This window comes from Limulus polyphemus, unplaced genomic scaffold, assembly GCF_000517525.1.
Source record: "Limulus polyphemus unplaced genomic scaffold, Limulus_polyphemus-2.1.2 Scaffold4525, whole genome shotgun sequence".
Lineage (NCBI taxonomy): Eukaryota > Metazoa > Arthropoda > Merostomata > Xiphosura > Limulidae > Limulus > Limulus polyphemus.
In genome coordinates, this window is record NW_013670135.1 from 45,758 (window position 1) to 63,659 (window position 17,902).

At 35.0% G+C, this 17,902-nt stretch overlaps 1 protein-coding gene across 1 annotated transcript in view; it reads right to left on the reverse strand.

The window, feature by feature from the left end:
* The window catches only part of LOC111088829, a 44,521-nt gene that overhangs the window by 17,488 nt on the left and 9,131 nt on the right, over positions 1-17,902 (reverse strand). Inside the window, exons 2-7 of the mRNA XM_022399912.1 lie at positions 15,217-15,368; positions 14,543-14,582; positions 10,937-11,036; positions 10,609-10,710; positions 10,257-10,294; positions 4,924-5,178 (exon numbers count right to left, since the gene is read on the reverse strand). Of these exons, the coding sequence (XP_022255620.1) occupies positions 4,924-5,178; positions 10,257-10,294; positions 10,609-10,710; positions 10,937-11,036; positions 14,543-14,582; positions 15,217-15,368 (687 nt within the window). The remainder of the gene's footprint in view (positions 1-4,923; positions 5,179-10,256; positions 10,295-10,608; positions 10,711-10,936; positions 11,037-14,542; positions 14,583-15,216; positions 15,369-17,902) is intronic.

Below are 17,902 nucleotides of genomic sequence, written 5' to 3' on the forward strand. Positions count from 1 at the left end.
GGATAGTGATGATATATATATAATCTGCACAGACAGACACACAGTAGCTGATACATTCTGTACCTGTAGGATAGTTATGATATATATAGTCAGTACAGACAGACACACAGTAGCTGATACATTCTGTACATATAGGATAGTTATGATATATATAATCTCTAAAGACGCACAGTAACTAATACATACTGTACCTGTAGGATAGAGTTATGAAATCTATAATCTGTACAGATAGACAGTAACTGATAAATTCTGTACCTGAAGGTTAGTAGTGATCAGCTACTGTGTATGTGTCTGTATAGATATATATATCATAACTATCCTACAGGTACAGAATGTATCAGCTACTGTGTATCTGTCTGTTTAGATATTTATATCATAACTCTATTTTACAGGTACAGAATGTATCAGCTGCTGTGTGTCTGTCTGTACAGATTATTTATATCATAGCTATCCAACAGGTACAGAATGTATCAGCTACTGTGTGTCTGTCTGTGCAGATTATTTATATCATAACTATCCAATAGGTACAGAATGGATCAGCTACTGTTTCTCTGTCTGTACAGATTATTTATATCATAACTATCCTAGAGGTACAGAACATATCAGCTACTGTGTATTTGTCTGTACAGATTAGTTATATCACTACTAACCTTCAGGTACAGAATTTATCAGTTACTGTCTATCGGATATTTATATCATAACTATCCTACAGGTACAGAATGTATCTAAACAGACACATACACAGTAGCTGATACATTCTGTACCTGTAGGATAGTTATGATATAAATATCTAAACAGACACATACACAGTAGTTGATACATTCTGTACCTGTAGGATAGTTATGATATATATAATCTGTACAGACAGACACACAGTAACTGATACATTCTGTACCTGTAGGATAGTTATGATATATATAATCTGTATAGACAGACACACAGTAGCTGATACTTTCTGTACCTATAGGATAATTATGATATATATATATAACCTGTACAGACAGACATACAATAGCTGATACGTTCTGTACCTGTAGGATAAAGTTTTGATATATATAACCTGCACAGACAGACATAAAGTAGATGATACATACTGTACCTGTAGGTTAGTAATGACATAAATAATCTGTACAGACAAACACAAAGTAGCTAATACAATCCGTGCCTGTAGGATAGTCATGATATATATAATCTCTAAAGACACACAGTACATCATGTACTTGTAGGATAGAGTGGTCATATATATATATAATCTGTACAGACAGACACACATTAGGCAATACATTCTGTACCTAAAGGATAGAGTTATGATATATATATATTCTATACAGATATCCAAACAATAACTGATATATTCTGTACCTGTAAGATAGTTATGATATAAATAATCTGTACAGACAGACACACAGTAGCTGATCCATTCTGTACCTATAGGATTGTTATGATATATATAATCTGTACAGACAGACAGTAACTGATACATACTGTACCTGTTGGATAGTTATGATATAAGTAATCTGAACAGACAGACACACAGAAGCTGATACATTCTGTACCTGTAGGATGGTTATGATATATAAAATCTATACAGACAGACACACAGTAGCTGATACGTTCTATACCTGTAGGATAGAGTTATGATATCTATAATCTGTACAAACAGACAGTAACTGATACATTCTGTACCTGTAGGATATTAATGATATAAATAACCTGTACAGACAAATACACAGTAGCTGATACATTCTGTACCTGTAGGATAGAGTTATGATATATATAATCTGTACAGACAGAGAAACAGTAGCTGATCCATTCTGTACCTATTGGATAGTTATGTCATAAATAATCTGTACAGACAGACTCACAATAGCTGATACATTATGTACCTGTAAGATAGAGTTATGATATAAATATCTAAACAGACAGATACACAGTAGCTGATACATTCTGTACCTGTTGGATAGTTATGATATAAACAATCTGCACAGACAGACACACAGTAGCTGATACATTCTGTACCTGTAGGATAGTTATGATATATATAATCTCTAAAGACACACAGTAGCTGATACATTCTGTACCTGTAGGATAGAGTTATGATATCTATAATCTGTACAGACAGACACACAGTAGGCAATACATTCTGTACCTATAGGATAGTTATGATGTATATATTCTATACAGAAAGCCACACAATAACTGATATATTCTGTATTTGTAAGACAGTTATGATATATATAATCTGTACAGACAGACACACAGTAGCTGATTTATTCTGTACCTATAGGATAGATATGATATAAGGAATCTGTTCAGACAGACTGTGACATCAATATTTTTCAATCAACATTATTCATGCTTTTTCTCCCATTATTTGAGTAAAACTTGACAATAACATTATTTAATCAACATTATTCATGCCTGTTCTCCCATGATTTCAATAACATTTCACACCAACATTATTTAATCAACATTATTCATGGCTGTTCTCCCATTATTTGAATAAAACTTGACAATAAAATTATTTAATCAACATTATTCATGCCTGTTTTCCCATTATTTCAATAACATTTGACACCATTATTCATGCCTTTTCTCCCTCTATTTCAATAAAATTTCACACCAGCATTATTTAATCAACATTATTCGTGCCTCTTCTCCCACTATTTCAATAAATATTCACACCAATATTATTTAATCAACATTATTCTTGCCTGTTCTCCTATTATTTCAATAACATTTCACACCAACGTTATTCATGCCTATTTTCCATTAATTCAATAACATTTAACACCAACATCATTCGTGTCTGTTCTCCCGTTATTTCAATATAATTTGACACCAACATTATTCATGTCTCTTCTCCCATTATTTCAATCAAATTTGACACCAACATTATTTATGGCTTTTCTCCTATTATTTGAATAAAATTTGACACCAATATTTTTCAATCAGCATTATTTATGCCTGTTCTCCTGTTATTTCATTAAAACTTGAGAATAATATTATTTAATCAACATTATTCATGCCTCGTCTCCCTTTATTTCAATATAATTTGACAGCAACATTATTTAATCAACATTATTCATGCCTGTTCTCCCATTATTTTAATAAAATTTGACACCAATATTTTTCAATCAGTATTATTTATGCCTATTCTCCCATTATTTCAACAAAATTTCACACCAACATTATTCATATCTCTTCTCCAAGTATTTCAATAAAATTTGACACCAACATTATTTAATCAACATTATTCATGCCTCTTCTCCCTCTATTTCAATAAAATTTCACACCAATATTATTTAATCAACATTATTCTTGCCTGTTCTCCTATTATTTCAATAACATTTCACACCAACATTATTTATGTCTGTTCTCCCATTATTTCAATATAATTTGACACCTACATTATTCATGTTTGTTCTCCCGTTATTTCAATATAATTTGACATCAACATTATTCATGGCTGTTCTCCCATTATTTGAATAAAACTTGACATTAACATTATTTAATCAACACTATTCATGCCTATTTTCCCATTATTTCAATAACATTTAACACCAACATTATTCATGTCTGTTCTCCCATTATTTCAATATAATTTGACACCAACGTTATTTAAACAACATTATTCATGCCTGTTCTCCCATTATTTGAATACGATTTGACACCAACATTATTCATGTTTATTCTCCCGTTATTTCAACAAAATTTCACACCAACATTATTCATGCCTCTTCTCCCATTATTTCAATAAAATTTGACACCAACATTATTTAATCAACATTATTCATGCCTGTTCTTCCATTATTTTAACAAACTTTGACACTGTTATTTTTCAATCAACATTATTCATGCCTGTTCTCCCATTATTTCAATATAATTTGACACCAACATTATTTAATCAGCATTATTCATGCCTATACTCCCATTATTTCAATAACAGTTCACAGCAACATTATTCATGCCTGTTCTCCCATCATTTCAATAACATTTGACACCAATTCATGATTTCTTTAGGTTTGAAAGGAAGGGTGTTTATATTTGTGTTCCGTTTCCTTTGTCTTGAGTGCTTGTGTTATTTTTATGTTAATTATGCATGTTTTGATGTTCTTTTATCTTTTGTATCCTTTATAGTTTGCCATGTGTTGCTGTTGGTAGTTACAGCAAAGTGGTTTTCTGTTTTATCGTGGTCAGTATGCATTTCGTGTTCTCCCCCTGTGGGAGAGCTTTGCATTCGGCTGCCACGTGTCTGTAACATTGGCAGTTGTAAAACTGGGCTACAACTACCGCTGGTGTTTTTGTTGGTACATGTACGTGTATTCTATCTACATTGGTAAGTTTCTGTTTCTGTTTAAAAATATGAGTTCTATCTTGGTATGTGAGTTATGATTCTGTCTTCATTTGTGATACTTGTGTGTAAATCTTTCATGACAAAAGATTTAAGGTTGGGCTTGGTTCTTGATATTTGCATTATTATATTTCCTTTTGTGAAAGCGTATTGGGGTCATTCTTTTAAGAGTCGGTTGAGTTCAGCGGCTTCTGACCCTTTGACGAGGACGCCGCCCTTGGCTAGACGTTTGATGGCTGCGATGTTGATTTCAGGTGCAAGTTGTGGTTATCTATACTGGACTAGGACACTGTGCTGGATTTTGTGGTGTTGGTTTTCTTTGGTGTTACTTGTATGAAATTCTTAGTCTTTCATGTGATTCCAGAGTTTCTTGTGAGCTATGCCTGCATGTAAAGCTATCACCGTAAATGGGAGATAGACAAATGCTCGGATAGAGACCATGGTTCGCAATATATATATATACAAGATGTTCGATCTTGATAATAACGTGTATGAAGAAAGGCCTTACACAACTTTGTATAAAACAGTTTTGTGTGTATATATAGATAGCAGATCATTATATACCCTACCTGTTCTCTTTCGTTACTTAATGTTGTTCCTTCTTCACAACTGTCATAATTAGACTCATTTAATGACATTTTGTTGTTCAGCTGAAGGCTATGAATCCATTTTTGAACCTTGTCTTGTGCTCTGTCTATTTCATCATGATCTTCCTTGTTAACCAAAGGTTCTAACTTTCTTATCTTGCATGAACCGTTGTTTTTAGGTTCTTCAGGATGAACATTCTTACTTGAGTCATGATTTTCTTTTCCAGTTTCTTTTTTCTTATTATGAAAAATATTTTCAGAAATACTACTCTCCCCTCTACACAACACATAGCGAATTCATGCTTCACCTCTACAGTAATAATTTTTAGACTATAGCTCACTATCAACACAAGGGTGACACACCCAGTAATCATTTTTAGACTATAACCCACTATTAACACAAGGGTGACACACCCAGTAATCATTTTTAGACAGTAGCCCACTATCAACACAAGGGTGACACACCCAATAATCATTTTTAGACTATAGCCCACTATCAACACAAGGGTGGCACACCAAGTAATCATTTTTAGATGATAGCCCACTATCAACACAAGGGTGACACACCCAATAATCATTTTTAGACTATAGCCCACTATCAACACAAGGGTGACACATCCAGTAATCATTTTTAGACTATAGCCCACTATCAACACAAGGGTGACACATCCAGTTATCATCTTTAGACTATAGCCCACTATAAACACAAGGGTGACACATCCTCCAAGCCAAATAATCCCAATGATTTTAACTATACTAACATTGACAATGCTTGTCTTCCGACGTGTTTGTTTAGATACAAATTACTGTAATTCTTACACTTATTCTTTTAAACTTCCATTAATATTTGTAGTGTTGTCTTTCTTTCCTTAATTTTATTGATTAAGTGAAAGAACGATTGCACATTTTAAACTTTTCAATTAGAATCTTTATCCACATTATCTTCAATTTTGGATTTTCTTTTTATGAAATTATGTCTAACCCAAAATATGGATTTTGTCGAGTACTTTTCATGGTCATCATTAGGCCTATGCACCATCCACATACCCGGCCCATTTTATTTTTAAAATTAGAAGAAAAAACATCCTGGACTCTGTGATGATTTTGTCCAAAAGGACCACCACAATAGTGTCATGGATTAATTGGATTAGTAATTCATGTTTCAATGTTTCTGACAAGGCTTGTGACACACTTTCACAGTGGTTGGCTGATACCAGAGGTTTTCCATCATTACCCTAACAGCTTTATTATGGCAACTTGAACATACCATTTTTCCATTTTGCTCTCCATTTTCTCCCATTATCAGTTACCCTTGTTTCTTTGTTTCTGGGGTGTACTTTGGTTGCCTTTCTTTCTGACTTTCATGGTCATTCAATGTTTACTCCATGACCTCTCTTTCATTGTGATCTGTCTTTTTGAGATATTACTTATGCATTGGCCCTTTGAGCTAATGCAGCTCTTCAGCCTTGTGAGGTCCCCCATTATATTTTCCTTGACCTCTTGCTACTATCCATGGTCCTCCCTGTTTGTGGATTTTTGAAGCATTTTTCCTCCGAGCCGCTCATTGACTCCAATTTTATTAGAATTTTGCTCTCCCATTTTGACCAAAGGTGGACTCCCTTTGCTACAACCTAATGAGTTACTCAGATATTTTATCAGGGGCTTTCCCCATTCTTCTACTCAAAAACATACATGAGACGGTTCCTCAACTCCACTTTGGGGTTTTCTCCCATCTTTTTATAATTTCCAGGAAGATGAGAAGTTGTTGGCCAAATACTAATTTGTCTGAATTAATCCAGCTTTAGTCTTTCCTTTATGCTTGTACTTGTCCCTTCCAAAGTGGCTTCCTCTGTTGTGGCCTCCTACTTCAGTCATTTCATCTCAGTTGAGGTAAATGGTTCACCTCTCCAATTCTATCTCAACCCTCATCCCACATCTCATTCACTTGAGGGTATTTTTCACTTCGTATGTGGAGCACTATCAACACAAGGGTGATACATCCAGTAATCATCTTTAGACTATAGCCCACTATCAACTCAAGGGTGACACATCCAGTAATCATCTTTAGACTATAGCCCACTATAAACACAAGGGTGACTTCTTTATGTCTTTAAAACATAGAGCTTTTGATATTGAGACTCTCATGTCCCCTTCATATCCTGTATCAGAGGATTTGTCTTCTCTTGAGGACTCTCTTTGCTCTTAGGTCTCTTGTTATTCTAGGATGTGCTCTTATGTGTTTCCTTGTGTGGTTTCTGGCCTGTTATTTCAGGTATATCTAGGTATCTACTGTCCTTTTTTCCCTCTTTGGTGTTGTGGTGACTCACATGATCCTGTACAACATTATTCTCTCACTTTACACATCTATCTATCTCTGTGTCCTTTATCTATCTCCATGTCCTTGATATAAGTCCCCCAGTGAAAGTCTATGAAATTCAGTGCTAAAATCTGGGGTTTGATTCCCCATGGTGGACAAATCAGATAGCCCAATGTTGCTTTGATCTAAAACAAACAAGTGTTCTCAATATGATGGCTGCTCTACAGGTTTGCCAATATCCCTGTCACATCTGTATGGTATTTTATGATCACCCATTTAAAATTCTCCACTGTTGTTTCTTCAATTCCTTGACAGAGAGGCACTAACTTACAGAACGTCAGTTTTCCTGGCTCTAGACTTTTTCTTTCGGGCCCATGACCATAACATTCAATTATTAGTCTATAATGTCTTGAATGCTCAGGCCCTGGTGATGGATTGACTATCTCAACTAGGCCTGGACCCTTCCTACAGAGTGGTCTCTTTTTCATATGGCATTTTCAATGGATTTGTCCCAATATGAAAGTCTTGTCATCATCACCTTTCCGATTCCCCTCCACTCCTCACTTCCTTACATTTGGTCTTGATTCCCAGACACTACAACTCTGGCAGAGGAAGATCTGTGCTTGCAGTCGTTCAACACCTTTTCATATGCTTCAGACGTATTTCATCCCTTTCTCATTTAAGGGAACCACCTCTCTCACATTTGTTTTAGTTTCCTCCCAAACTATTTACTTCATGGACAAGCTGAACGTTTTCCTCCCCCCAATACTGGAATGGGGTGGGAGAATGACTGGATGTTTTCCTTTATACCTTACATTCTTTCTCCCCCTTATGATTGTTTTGACCCAGATCATCTACTTTGTTCTGTATGGTCTATTCCTTGTTGTCTCACTTGTACTGCCCTTTCGGGGTCCTTGCTGTGGAATTTCTCTTCCTCTGGTAATTATGTCCTTCCATCTTGCAGGTTAGACTATACACCCAATCTGACTAATTTATTATTCTAAGGGTGATGACTTTTTTGTTATTTTTCACATTTCCTTCCATATTTGTCATCACATGGTTTCTCTTGCCTCTTGATGTTATTGTCCCCTATATGTGATCTAGTAGGTGGGGATGAGGACAGCCCCCAAAACATTAGTGTCACATTACTTACATCACAAAGAAGGTTCCTCTACCGTTTGTTTCATCTCCCTCCAGTCATTATTATTCCTTCTTGACAGCGGCTCTCTGATTGTCAGCTGTTTATTCTTTTTTTACAGGTTTCAGAACCATCTTCTCAATGTATATATTACGTGGAGGTGATGGAACCCACCGAGTGACCGATATTTCCTCACTAGAAATACTTTCCTCAAAACCTACATTGAACAGGGTAATACAGACTGTGTTAAATCCATTTGCCCTTACTTAGCATCCATTGTTGAGATGGGTTTTTATACACAAAACTGTTTTCACAGTATCTACATATTTTCTCTTCCAATCTGATCTGCACTTGAGAAAAACAGGACAGTAACAGGTGTGGGACTGTCTGTGCAGCTGGCTAATACCTACTGTCTTTAGTCACGGTAACCCATTACACAGTCTATCAGTGTGCGACCTTATGTTTCCTGTTTGGCCAGAGCACATCTCTGATGTTCTCTAACACAGATTGGCCTCACTTATAGCCATAACCACACTGTACACTTGTGCACAGCTGGGAATTAATGGCTGGTTGAGAAATAATACATTTTTCTCACTTTAGTAACGCTTTAGCACCAAATAAATGATTATTTTGACAATATTTTTACACTACTACCTTTTTTGGGTGAACTGTCTCTAGATGAATGTGATTGCCCACCAAATGACACTCCATTATGCTGCCACCCTTTTTGGGGGACAAAATCCATGGGTTTACCTTTCAGATGATATATTTTAATCTGTGTAACTTATTTTTCTGCATTTGTTCCTCCACCATTTTCAAAGTGTGATTCTAACTGTTTTTTTGTGCAGAGAGGTTAGTAGCACTTATGAAGTTATTTTCCTTACAGAAATATATATTTTTGATACATACTTGCCTATCTGCACAAACTACCACCCTTTCTTTCTACTTCTAGTGCATTTAGTTTGCCTTATCAAAAAATGAGCTTTTGTTCAAATGCTAGTGTTCAAATGAGGATTACTGCTTATGGAGGATGTGTCGCCTTTATGTTGGTGGAGAGCTATACTCTAATGTAAATTACAATAGCGGGTTATACTCTAATGTAAATTACAGTGGAGAGCTATACTCTAATGTAAATTACAATAGCGGGCTATACTTTAATGTAAATTACAATGGCGGGCTATACTCTAATGTAAATTACAGTGGAGAGCTATACTCTAATGTAAACAATAAACAAACAGCACACAATCCACTGGTTTTAAAAATAATATATTCAAAATAAGTCAAACATATGCACAAAACTTTGTTACACTATTAGTTATCACAGTTGTATCCAGAGTTTTAAACAATTGCCCCTTTTTTTTGTCAAAGTCCACACAGGTGGGTTCAGAACACCCTTTGACAAAACAAGTTTTCTCCTCTCTCTTATTACAATACACGCTGCGATAGTTTCACTTTAGAAATGGCCACAATTCACTCTTTTTGGCTAAATTCACAATCACACAGTCTAACTTCATTTCTTTCACTTTTACTAACCTACTTGGTCGCCTACATATATATTGCTTGACTGAGGCCTATAATTGTCTACAAACTACGAGACATTATGATGTAACAATACTCACTTAAAGCAACCAGAAAAATTCAGAACGTTGGAGTAACATGACGTCAATTCACAACAAATGAACTACAGAATAAAAGATTCATAAACAGTTATATAAGTAAACCTGCAATAAATTATTGCTTCTTAAAATATCAAATTCAACACTCACACTTTATAACTATTTAAATCATAACTGTCATATTAGATTTAACTGAAACAGTCGTGCATATCTAACAATGTTTTATATTGATGCGCATACTTACAAAACCAAATGATACTTGTCCTTCATTTTCAAGTTGTCCTAAAAGAATATAAAACAGTCTTAAGTACATGTAGCTAGGCCTTTACACTAATCAAAGAAAAGTAAATTTCCCCCACCAGAAGAATTAAACCAGCAATTTTCATGTTTAAAAACTGGTTTCTTTGAACACACATTTCAAAATATGCCACAAAGTTATTTCCATATTATTTTTAATAACTTGAGTGTAACATATGTACGTTTAAAGCAAGTTTACACACTTCCAATAGATTACTGATAACTAAGTAGAAATCATTAGAAACTCATCCCTGACGATGTTTTCATTTTTATTCATAATACTGAAGACCATAACTTACGTTTCTGTGCAACAGCCACAATAAACTGGAGTGGATAAAGGTGACAAGCTTCTTTGTCTTGTCTAAAGTACACATATTTAGCCAGCTTCCACTGAGTATAAGCTGATGCTTTGGTCAAGTAATATGTAAAGTACATGAAAGAAGTTTGATTACTCACTATAACGTATAATGCAACTTACTAAGATGTGACTAAGTCTGAATGGAGACAACTTTAGTACTTGATTCAAACCATACATACATACATAAAACTGATAAATTTTCCAAATAAAAAAGGACTTCTACTATTTTCAAATATATGAAAAACATAATACTTAAACTAGAAGGATACTTATACGAAAAGAAAAGGCTGTGCCGTTGATTCTAAAGTTTATTGGGAATTGTTCAAAAGGAACACAGTATGTTAAGTACAGAAGACTTCTTATCACAGACTGAAAGAAAATGGAAAATAACAGTTACTTCAAAAACAATGACAACAACAAACACAAACACATATTTCTACAAATAATAACTTCAGCATCTATATAAATTTACTGTTATGAAATAGCACTTTTAATAACTGTACCAGTTTTATCTTTCTACAAAAAGAATATCTAGGCATTACTAGATCAGATCCTTTTCTTCATTTCACATAATATCTAAGCATTACTGGGTTGTGATTGGACCCTCTTCTTCATTTCACATAACATCTAAGCATTACTGGGTTGTAATTTGACCCATTTCTTCATTTCACATAATATCTAAGCATTACCGGGTTGTGATTGGACCCTCTTCTTCATTTCACATAATATCTAAGCATTACTGGGTTGTAATTTGACCCTCTTCTTCATTTCACATAATATCTAAGCATTACTGGGTTGTAATTTGACCCTCTTCTTCATCTCACATAATATCTAGGAATTACTGGGTTGTGATTGGACCCTCTTCTTCATTTCACAAGATATCTAGTTGTTACTGGGTTGTAATTTGACCCTCTTCTTCATTTCACATAATATCTAGGCATTACTGGGTTGTAATTGGACCCTCTTCATCATTTCACATAATATCTAGGCATTACTGGGTTGTGATTAGACCCTTTTTTTCATTTCACATAATATCTAAGCATTACTGGGTTGTGATTGGACCCTCTTCTTCATTTCACATAATATCTAGGCATTACTGGGTTGTGATTCGACCCTCTTCTTCTATTCACATAACATCCAGGCATTACTGGGTTGTGATTGGACCCTCTTCTATATTTCACAGATTATCTAGGCATTACTGGGTTGTGATTGAACCTTCTTATCATTACATAGAAAGAAGCAACAAAGAGGGAGGAGACACTGCAAGTACAATAAGAGCACAAAGTGAGATTGCCAAGCTCACCCAACAGAAATATGAATGACCTAAGAATGACAATGGGGTCAGGGGCCAGCCGACCTGAGCTGCCCGAATTTCCTAAAATTTTAAAGGGACAAAAATGAGCTTATTAACCCATCATGGATGTCCCTTCCAGCACCCAATGAAAACGATCCATTACTACTCATGTATTCATCCAATATTTTCTTGAGCTCAGCTAAATTTTCTTCCTCCACCACCCTTGAAGGCAGCTTATTCCAAAAGCTAACCACTGAGTTTGAAAAGTAATACTGCCTAAACTGCAGACAGCTCCTACGCTCCCAAAATTTGAATTTATGACCCCTTGTCATATTGTTTTTGCTGCAAAACACAAAAAACACCTCAATCAAATCCCCTCTAACCATTCTCCTCTCCAATGAAAACAAGTTTAGAGATTTTAGTCTCTCCTCATAGGACAATCCCACCATCCCAGGTATCATCCTAGTGGCTCTTCTTTGATCCTTCTCCAACAATTCGATGTCCTTCTTGAGAAAGGGAGCCCAAAACTGTACACAATATTCTAAATGAGGCCTTATCCCTTGTCTTGTATTCAATATACAATACACTGTTTGTATAACTTAAGTGATTTTTCAGTCACAACACCATGATCTTTTTCTTCAACCACAGTATTGAATGTATTCCCATTTAAATTGTAACAGTAATTTGAATTGTGAAAACCTACATGCATTACCTTACATTTTGGATAGTTAAACATCATCTGCCACGTATTGACCCAATGCATCAAATGATCTAAATCTCCCTGTAAGTCTGCAGTATCTTTGACACAGTTAGCTCTGAGGCACACCACTTGTAACAGTAATCCAGTCAGATGTAAGTCCATTTATTACCACTCTCTACTTTCTACTCTCCAGCCAATTTTCAATCCAATTTAATAACATTTCCCCCACACCAACAGATTTAATTTTTGTAACAAGTCTTTTGTGAGGCACCTTATCGAATGCCTTCTGAAAATCAAGGTAAACCAAATCCACATTATTTCCTTCATCAACTCTTGTAGTAAGATCCTTAAAGAATGTCAGAAGATTTGTTAAACAAGACTTTCCCTTAGTGAAACTATGCTGGCTCTTTGACAAAACTGCTTTAAGTGACTCTGCAATGCATCTTTAATCACACTCTCCAAAACCTTTCCAACTACTGATGTAAGACTAACTGGCCTATAATTGCATGGACAATGATTATCACCTCCTTTAAATATTGGACTAACATTAGCCAACTTCCAATCTTCTAATACTCTTCCACTACTCAATGACCTATAAAAAATATTAGTTAGTGGTTCTTTCAAAACTCTTGGATAAACGTTGTCTGGGCCAGGGGATTTATAGGTTTCCCAACTTTTCTCATACAATTGATGAACAGAAAGATGACACATATACTTTCCTGTAGAGGTATGAAAGATTTGCCCACAGAATTGGAACAAACGTGACTTTAAATATATTCTACAAAAAATTTAAAGGCACATATTTTTTTTTGTATATTTCCTAATTTCAATTAGTTCATTGTACTGTACATTGATGATAATAGATAGAGTTAGTGATATGGTAGAGAAAATGAAAAATAAAATATATACATTTACCTTAAAAAACTTTTGATATCCTTTTAGGAGGTTCTAGAAATTATGCAAATGAAATGTGAATACTATAAGAGAAGAAAAGTATTTTTATGCTTAAAATGAAAATCACCTTTCACTCAATTTGTTAATAATTTGAATGCTGGTAACTACAATAGAAAAATATAATATTTTTAGTAAAACACTTAATTATAAGAACTTCATTCTTTGTGTAAAAGATTCTTATGATCTTTAACAAAATCTTTCAGTTTTTGAGAGGATACATTAAGAAATCTCAGAGTTATTGCATGTATTGTTCAAGGAGTGAAACTCGTGACTTGATTTCCTCAAATTGCACAAGCTCACCGCAAAAGGGTTAAACAGAGCATGACTAATGGTCAGCTCAAGTTATCAGCAATTGGATCAACATTGCCAGTAGGTTTTGGAGCATGTGATAAATATTGAGAGGTGCCAGTAGGTGAAGGCTATGTTGGGGAGAAGAAAGTAAAGGTCTTACGAGACACTGGGTGCAGTAGTGCAGCAGTAAGTTTCCCATAGCAAGAATAAAGTTGGATACTCCATACTAAATGGGAGGCCTTGGCACCATATGTATGAAGGCACCAATCTAAGATTTGGTGATTGGAAATATACCTCGCAGTAGAAGTTTGGAGGAACCAGACAGAAAGGAGACAGATGAGGCATCTGCAGTAGTTGTGTAATTTTGTGCTTAATAACAAACAACAACAATCAAAATATTAGTATTTTATAACTGGTGTTGTACTTCATTTTAAAGAATGTTTTGGTTACTATGATATATTTGGCCTCTCTTACTAATTAAGTTATACATTGATTTACAAGGAATTAAAGTTTATAAATATTTCCCACAGTCAGTACATCAACGGCAATGTCTTTAATTAAGCATACTCAAATATCACTAACACATTTATGTGAATTGAAGCTTCAAAATATAGAATATAGTTAACAAAATCTTACTTGGTAATCATTTTTGAAGGTGCTATCTTCAGTAATTGAACTGTAAGTAAAATGATGAGATATGAAATATAAATTTATATTGATGTTCTTGGGTGCCTTAAAAATATATTATAATCACACAGAATTAAGCTGCTCAATTAGGACTACATCTTACAGTTTTGTAATGTTAACACCAGATCTGAATGTACTGTTAACCTATGCATATATTTTATACTTTTGTAATGTTAACACCAGATCTGAATAACTACATGCAACCTATACATATATTTTACACTTTTGTAATATTAACTCCACATCTGAATGAACATATTAATATATATATATATATATACAATTTTGTAATATTAACACCAGATCTGAATAACTGCAACCTATACATATATTTTACACTTTTGTAATATTAACTCCACATCTGAATGAACATATTAATATATACATATATTTTACACTATTGTAATGATAACACCAGATCTGGATGAATTGCTAACCTATACATATATTTTATAATATTAACAACAGATCTGAATTTACTATTATCCTATATATGTATTTTACAATTTTGTAATACACAAGATCTGAATGTACCAAGCCTACCACAATGGTGGGATGTCTGACAGGCTCAAAACTGCAAAACAAACTTTGGTGAGTGGACAGAGGTTGAATGTGCCACTTACAAGTGTATTTTGCTAGTTAAAGTTGTCTTCCTAACAAGTGAGGCAACAGGCTCCCATGGATAAAGATGTAAGCCACCAATGGATAAGAAGAGGACTCCTGTTGAGTCAATGGATGTTCCTGACAACTGAGGTTGAGTAAGGCTGCCAAGGAGCTACCACAGGCAGTTGACTGCTCTGAAACACAGAGCAACCACCAACTGGGGGTTTGGACTGACTATTAGTGTATAGGATCCAAGAAGAGCTGAAAATTTATGCCTGGTATCTTCCAGGGTCAGCCTGAGAGGGACATGCTTTGGCCCATCATGCTGGGTCTAGTAGCTGACAGTGAATGAGGATTGAATTAGTTCCTACTTTGTCTCAGGCAGGTGACAGCCTGAAATGAATATATTTTGGAACAGGTTTTTCAATACTTGGTCCTGAGTGTCAATGGTTCAGCTCACAATGCCATTGTCCACTTGGATGAAACACAGCTAAATAACTAGATAACCGTTGTGGACAAGCTGTGCTGCTGATTCAAGCTTTACTTAAAATAAGGGACTGTCATGTCATTCATTGTGGATATGCTCACTATGTTTTACTTAAAGTAAAGGTCTGTCTCACTATGTTTTACTTAAAGTAAAGGTCTGTCGTGTCATTCATTGTGAATACGCTCACTATGTTTTATTTAAAGTAAAGGTCTGTCAACTCACTATGTTTTACTTAAAATAAAGGACTGTCATCTCATTCATTGTGAATACGCTCACTGTGTTTTACTTAAAGTAAAGGACTGTCATCTCATTCATTGTGAATACGCTCACTGTGTTTTACTTAAAGTAAAGGACTGTCAACTCATTATGTTTTACTTAAAATAAACGACTGTCATCTCACTATGTTTTACTTAAAATAATGGACTGTCATCTCACTATGTTTTACTTAAAATAAAGGACTGTCATCTCATTCATTGTGGATACGCTCACTATGTTTTACTTAAAGTAAAGGACTGTCATGTCATTCATTGTGGATACGCTCACTATGTTTTACTTAAAGTAAAGGACTGTCATGTCATTCACTGTGGATAAGCTCACTATGTTTTACTTAAAAAACTGTCATGTCATTCATTGTGGATACGCTCACTATGTTTTACTTAAAGTAAAGGACTGTCATCTCATTCATTGTGAATACGCTCACTATGTTTTACTTAAAGTAAAGGACTGTCATCTCACTATGTTTTATTTAAAATAACGGACTGTCATCTCACTATGTTTTATTTAAAATAACGGACTGTTATCTCACTATGTTTTACTTAAAGTAAAGGACTGTCACCTCATTATGTTTTACTTAAAATAAAAATTCTCTGAAAAATGTCCAGACTCGACTCGTCATTGTTCACCCAAAAGAGAGAGACTCAGTCAAACTATGTTGATCCCCAAAATCGTCGTAAATTTCTTGGACGAAATCTGCCATTATTGTGGCATAATACATCTCACACTTTACAGGGAAATTGGTTTTAAATGAAAATACTACCTTATATTTTAAACTTTCTGAATGAAGACAACATTGTCCATATATCTTTCAGAATGTACTGTTAATACTGTATATATATATATATATTGTTACGTCTCTGTTTGTTAGTTAATTTTCCGTAACTTCGTTCCGACAAAACTTTAGCGACATAAGTCCTTTCTTAAATAAAACTGGTTTTATTCTTTCTGAATATAACTTTGCGATACACTTAATTTCAACAGTCGCGCTATAATTCTCAACGATCTTCTCACGTGCTTAACAATATTCTCTCTGACTGCAGTTCAATTACTCATTATACTGTTGTTGTGACCATCTTATATATACCAGCCTACCCCAATCTAGTAGTCTCCCGATAATTCACGAAGGTTCGAGAGAAGGACGCGGCGTGATATTAGTCACGTGACTTCGCTGACGCAACACTGCCCCCTCCTTAGTATTGTTCGTCCCGAACAATACCCACTTACATTAAACCAATAACAATTAACAATAACTTAATTAAATGTACAGAATTACAAACACAAAATTACAATTCAACAAAGTCTCTTAATTTTACGGGACGTATCTTCTTCTGTACTGGTCTCCGTCTCGTTGGCTTCTGCTTCACATGGGGTTCATCTGCTCTATCAGGAAATGTTCCATTATCGGTAACAGTCACATCAGCGGTAGTAACTTCATTAATGGCTTCACCGTTTCCCTTCTCAAAACTGAGTAGAGTTTCTTCTTCAACGGTGGCTTCAGGTGGCACGTCTTCAGCAGCATCATTTGTTCTGTTGTCCACTTCATCCCAACTGAAATGTCCTGGACCATGGTAACGCCAAAGCCTGTTGGCATGCACCACTTTTGGCTTACCTCGCCGACCACATTTTATCCAGAAAGTCACGTCTGAGAGATGGTCCACTGTGTCATATGGGCCTTCCCATGGAGAAGACAACTTAGGAGACTTCCCTTTGGTCTTCCTGGGATTATATAACCATACCTTGTGTCCTGGTACAAAGCTGACTTCAGCAGATCTCTTATCATAAGTTAACTTCATCGAATCAGCAGACGTTTTCAAGTTTGAATGCACTTGATGGTGAATATCATCCATCCTTTCCGATAACGCTTTCACAAACTCTGGCATATTCTCAGGCAACTCCTCATAAGGTGGGCATTCCTTATGCTTGGGTCCCTTTTTAGCACTACA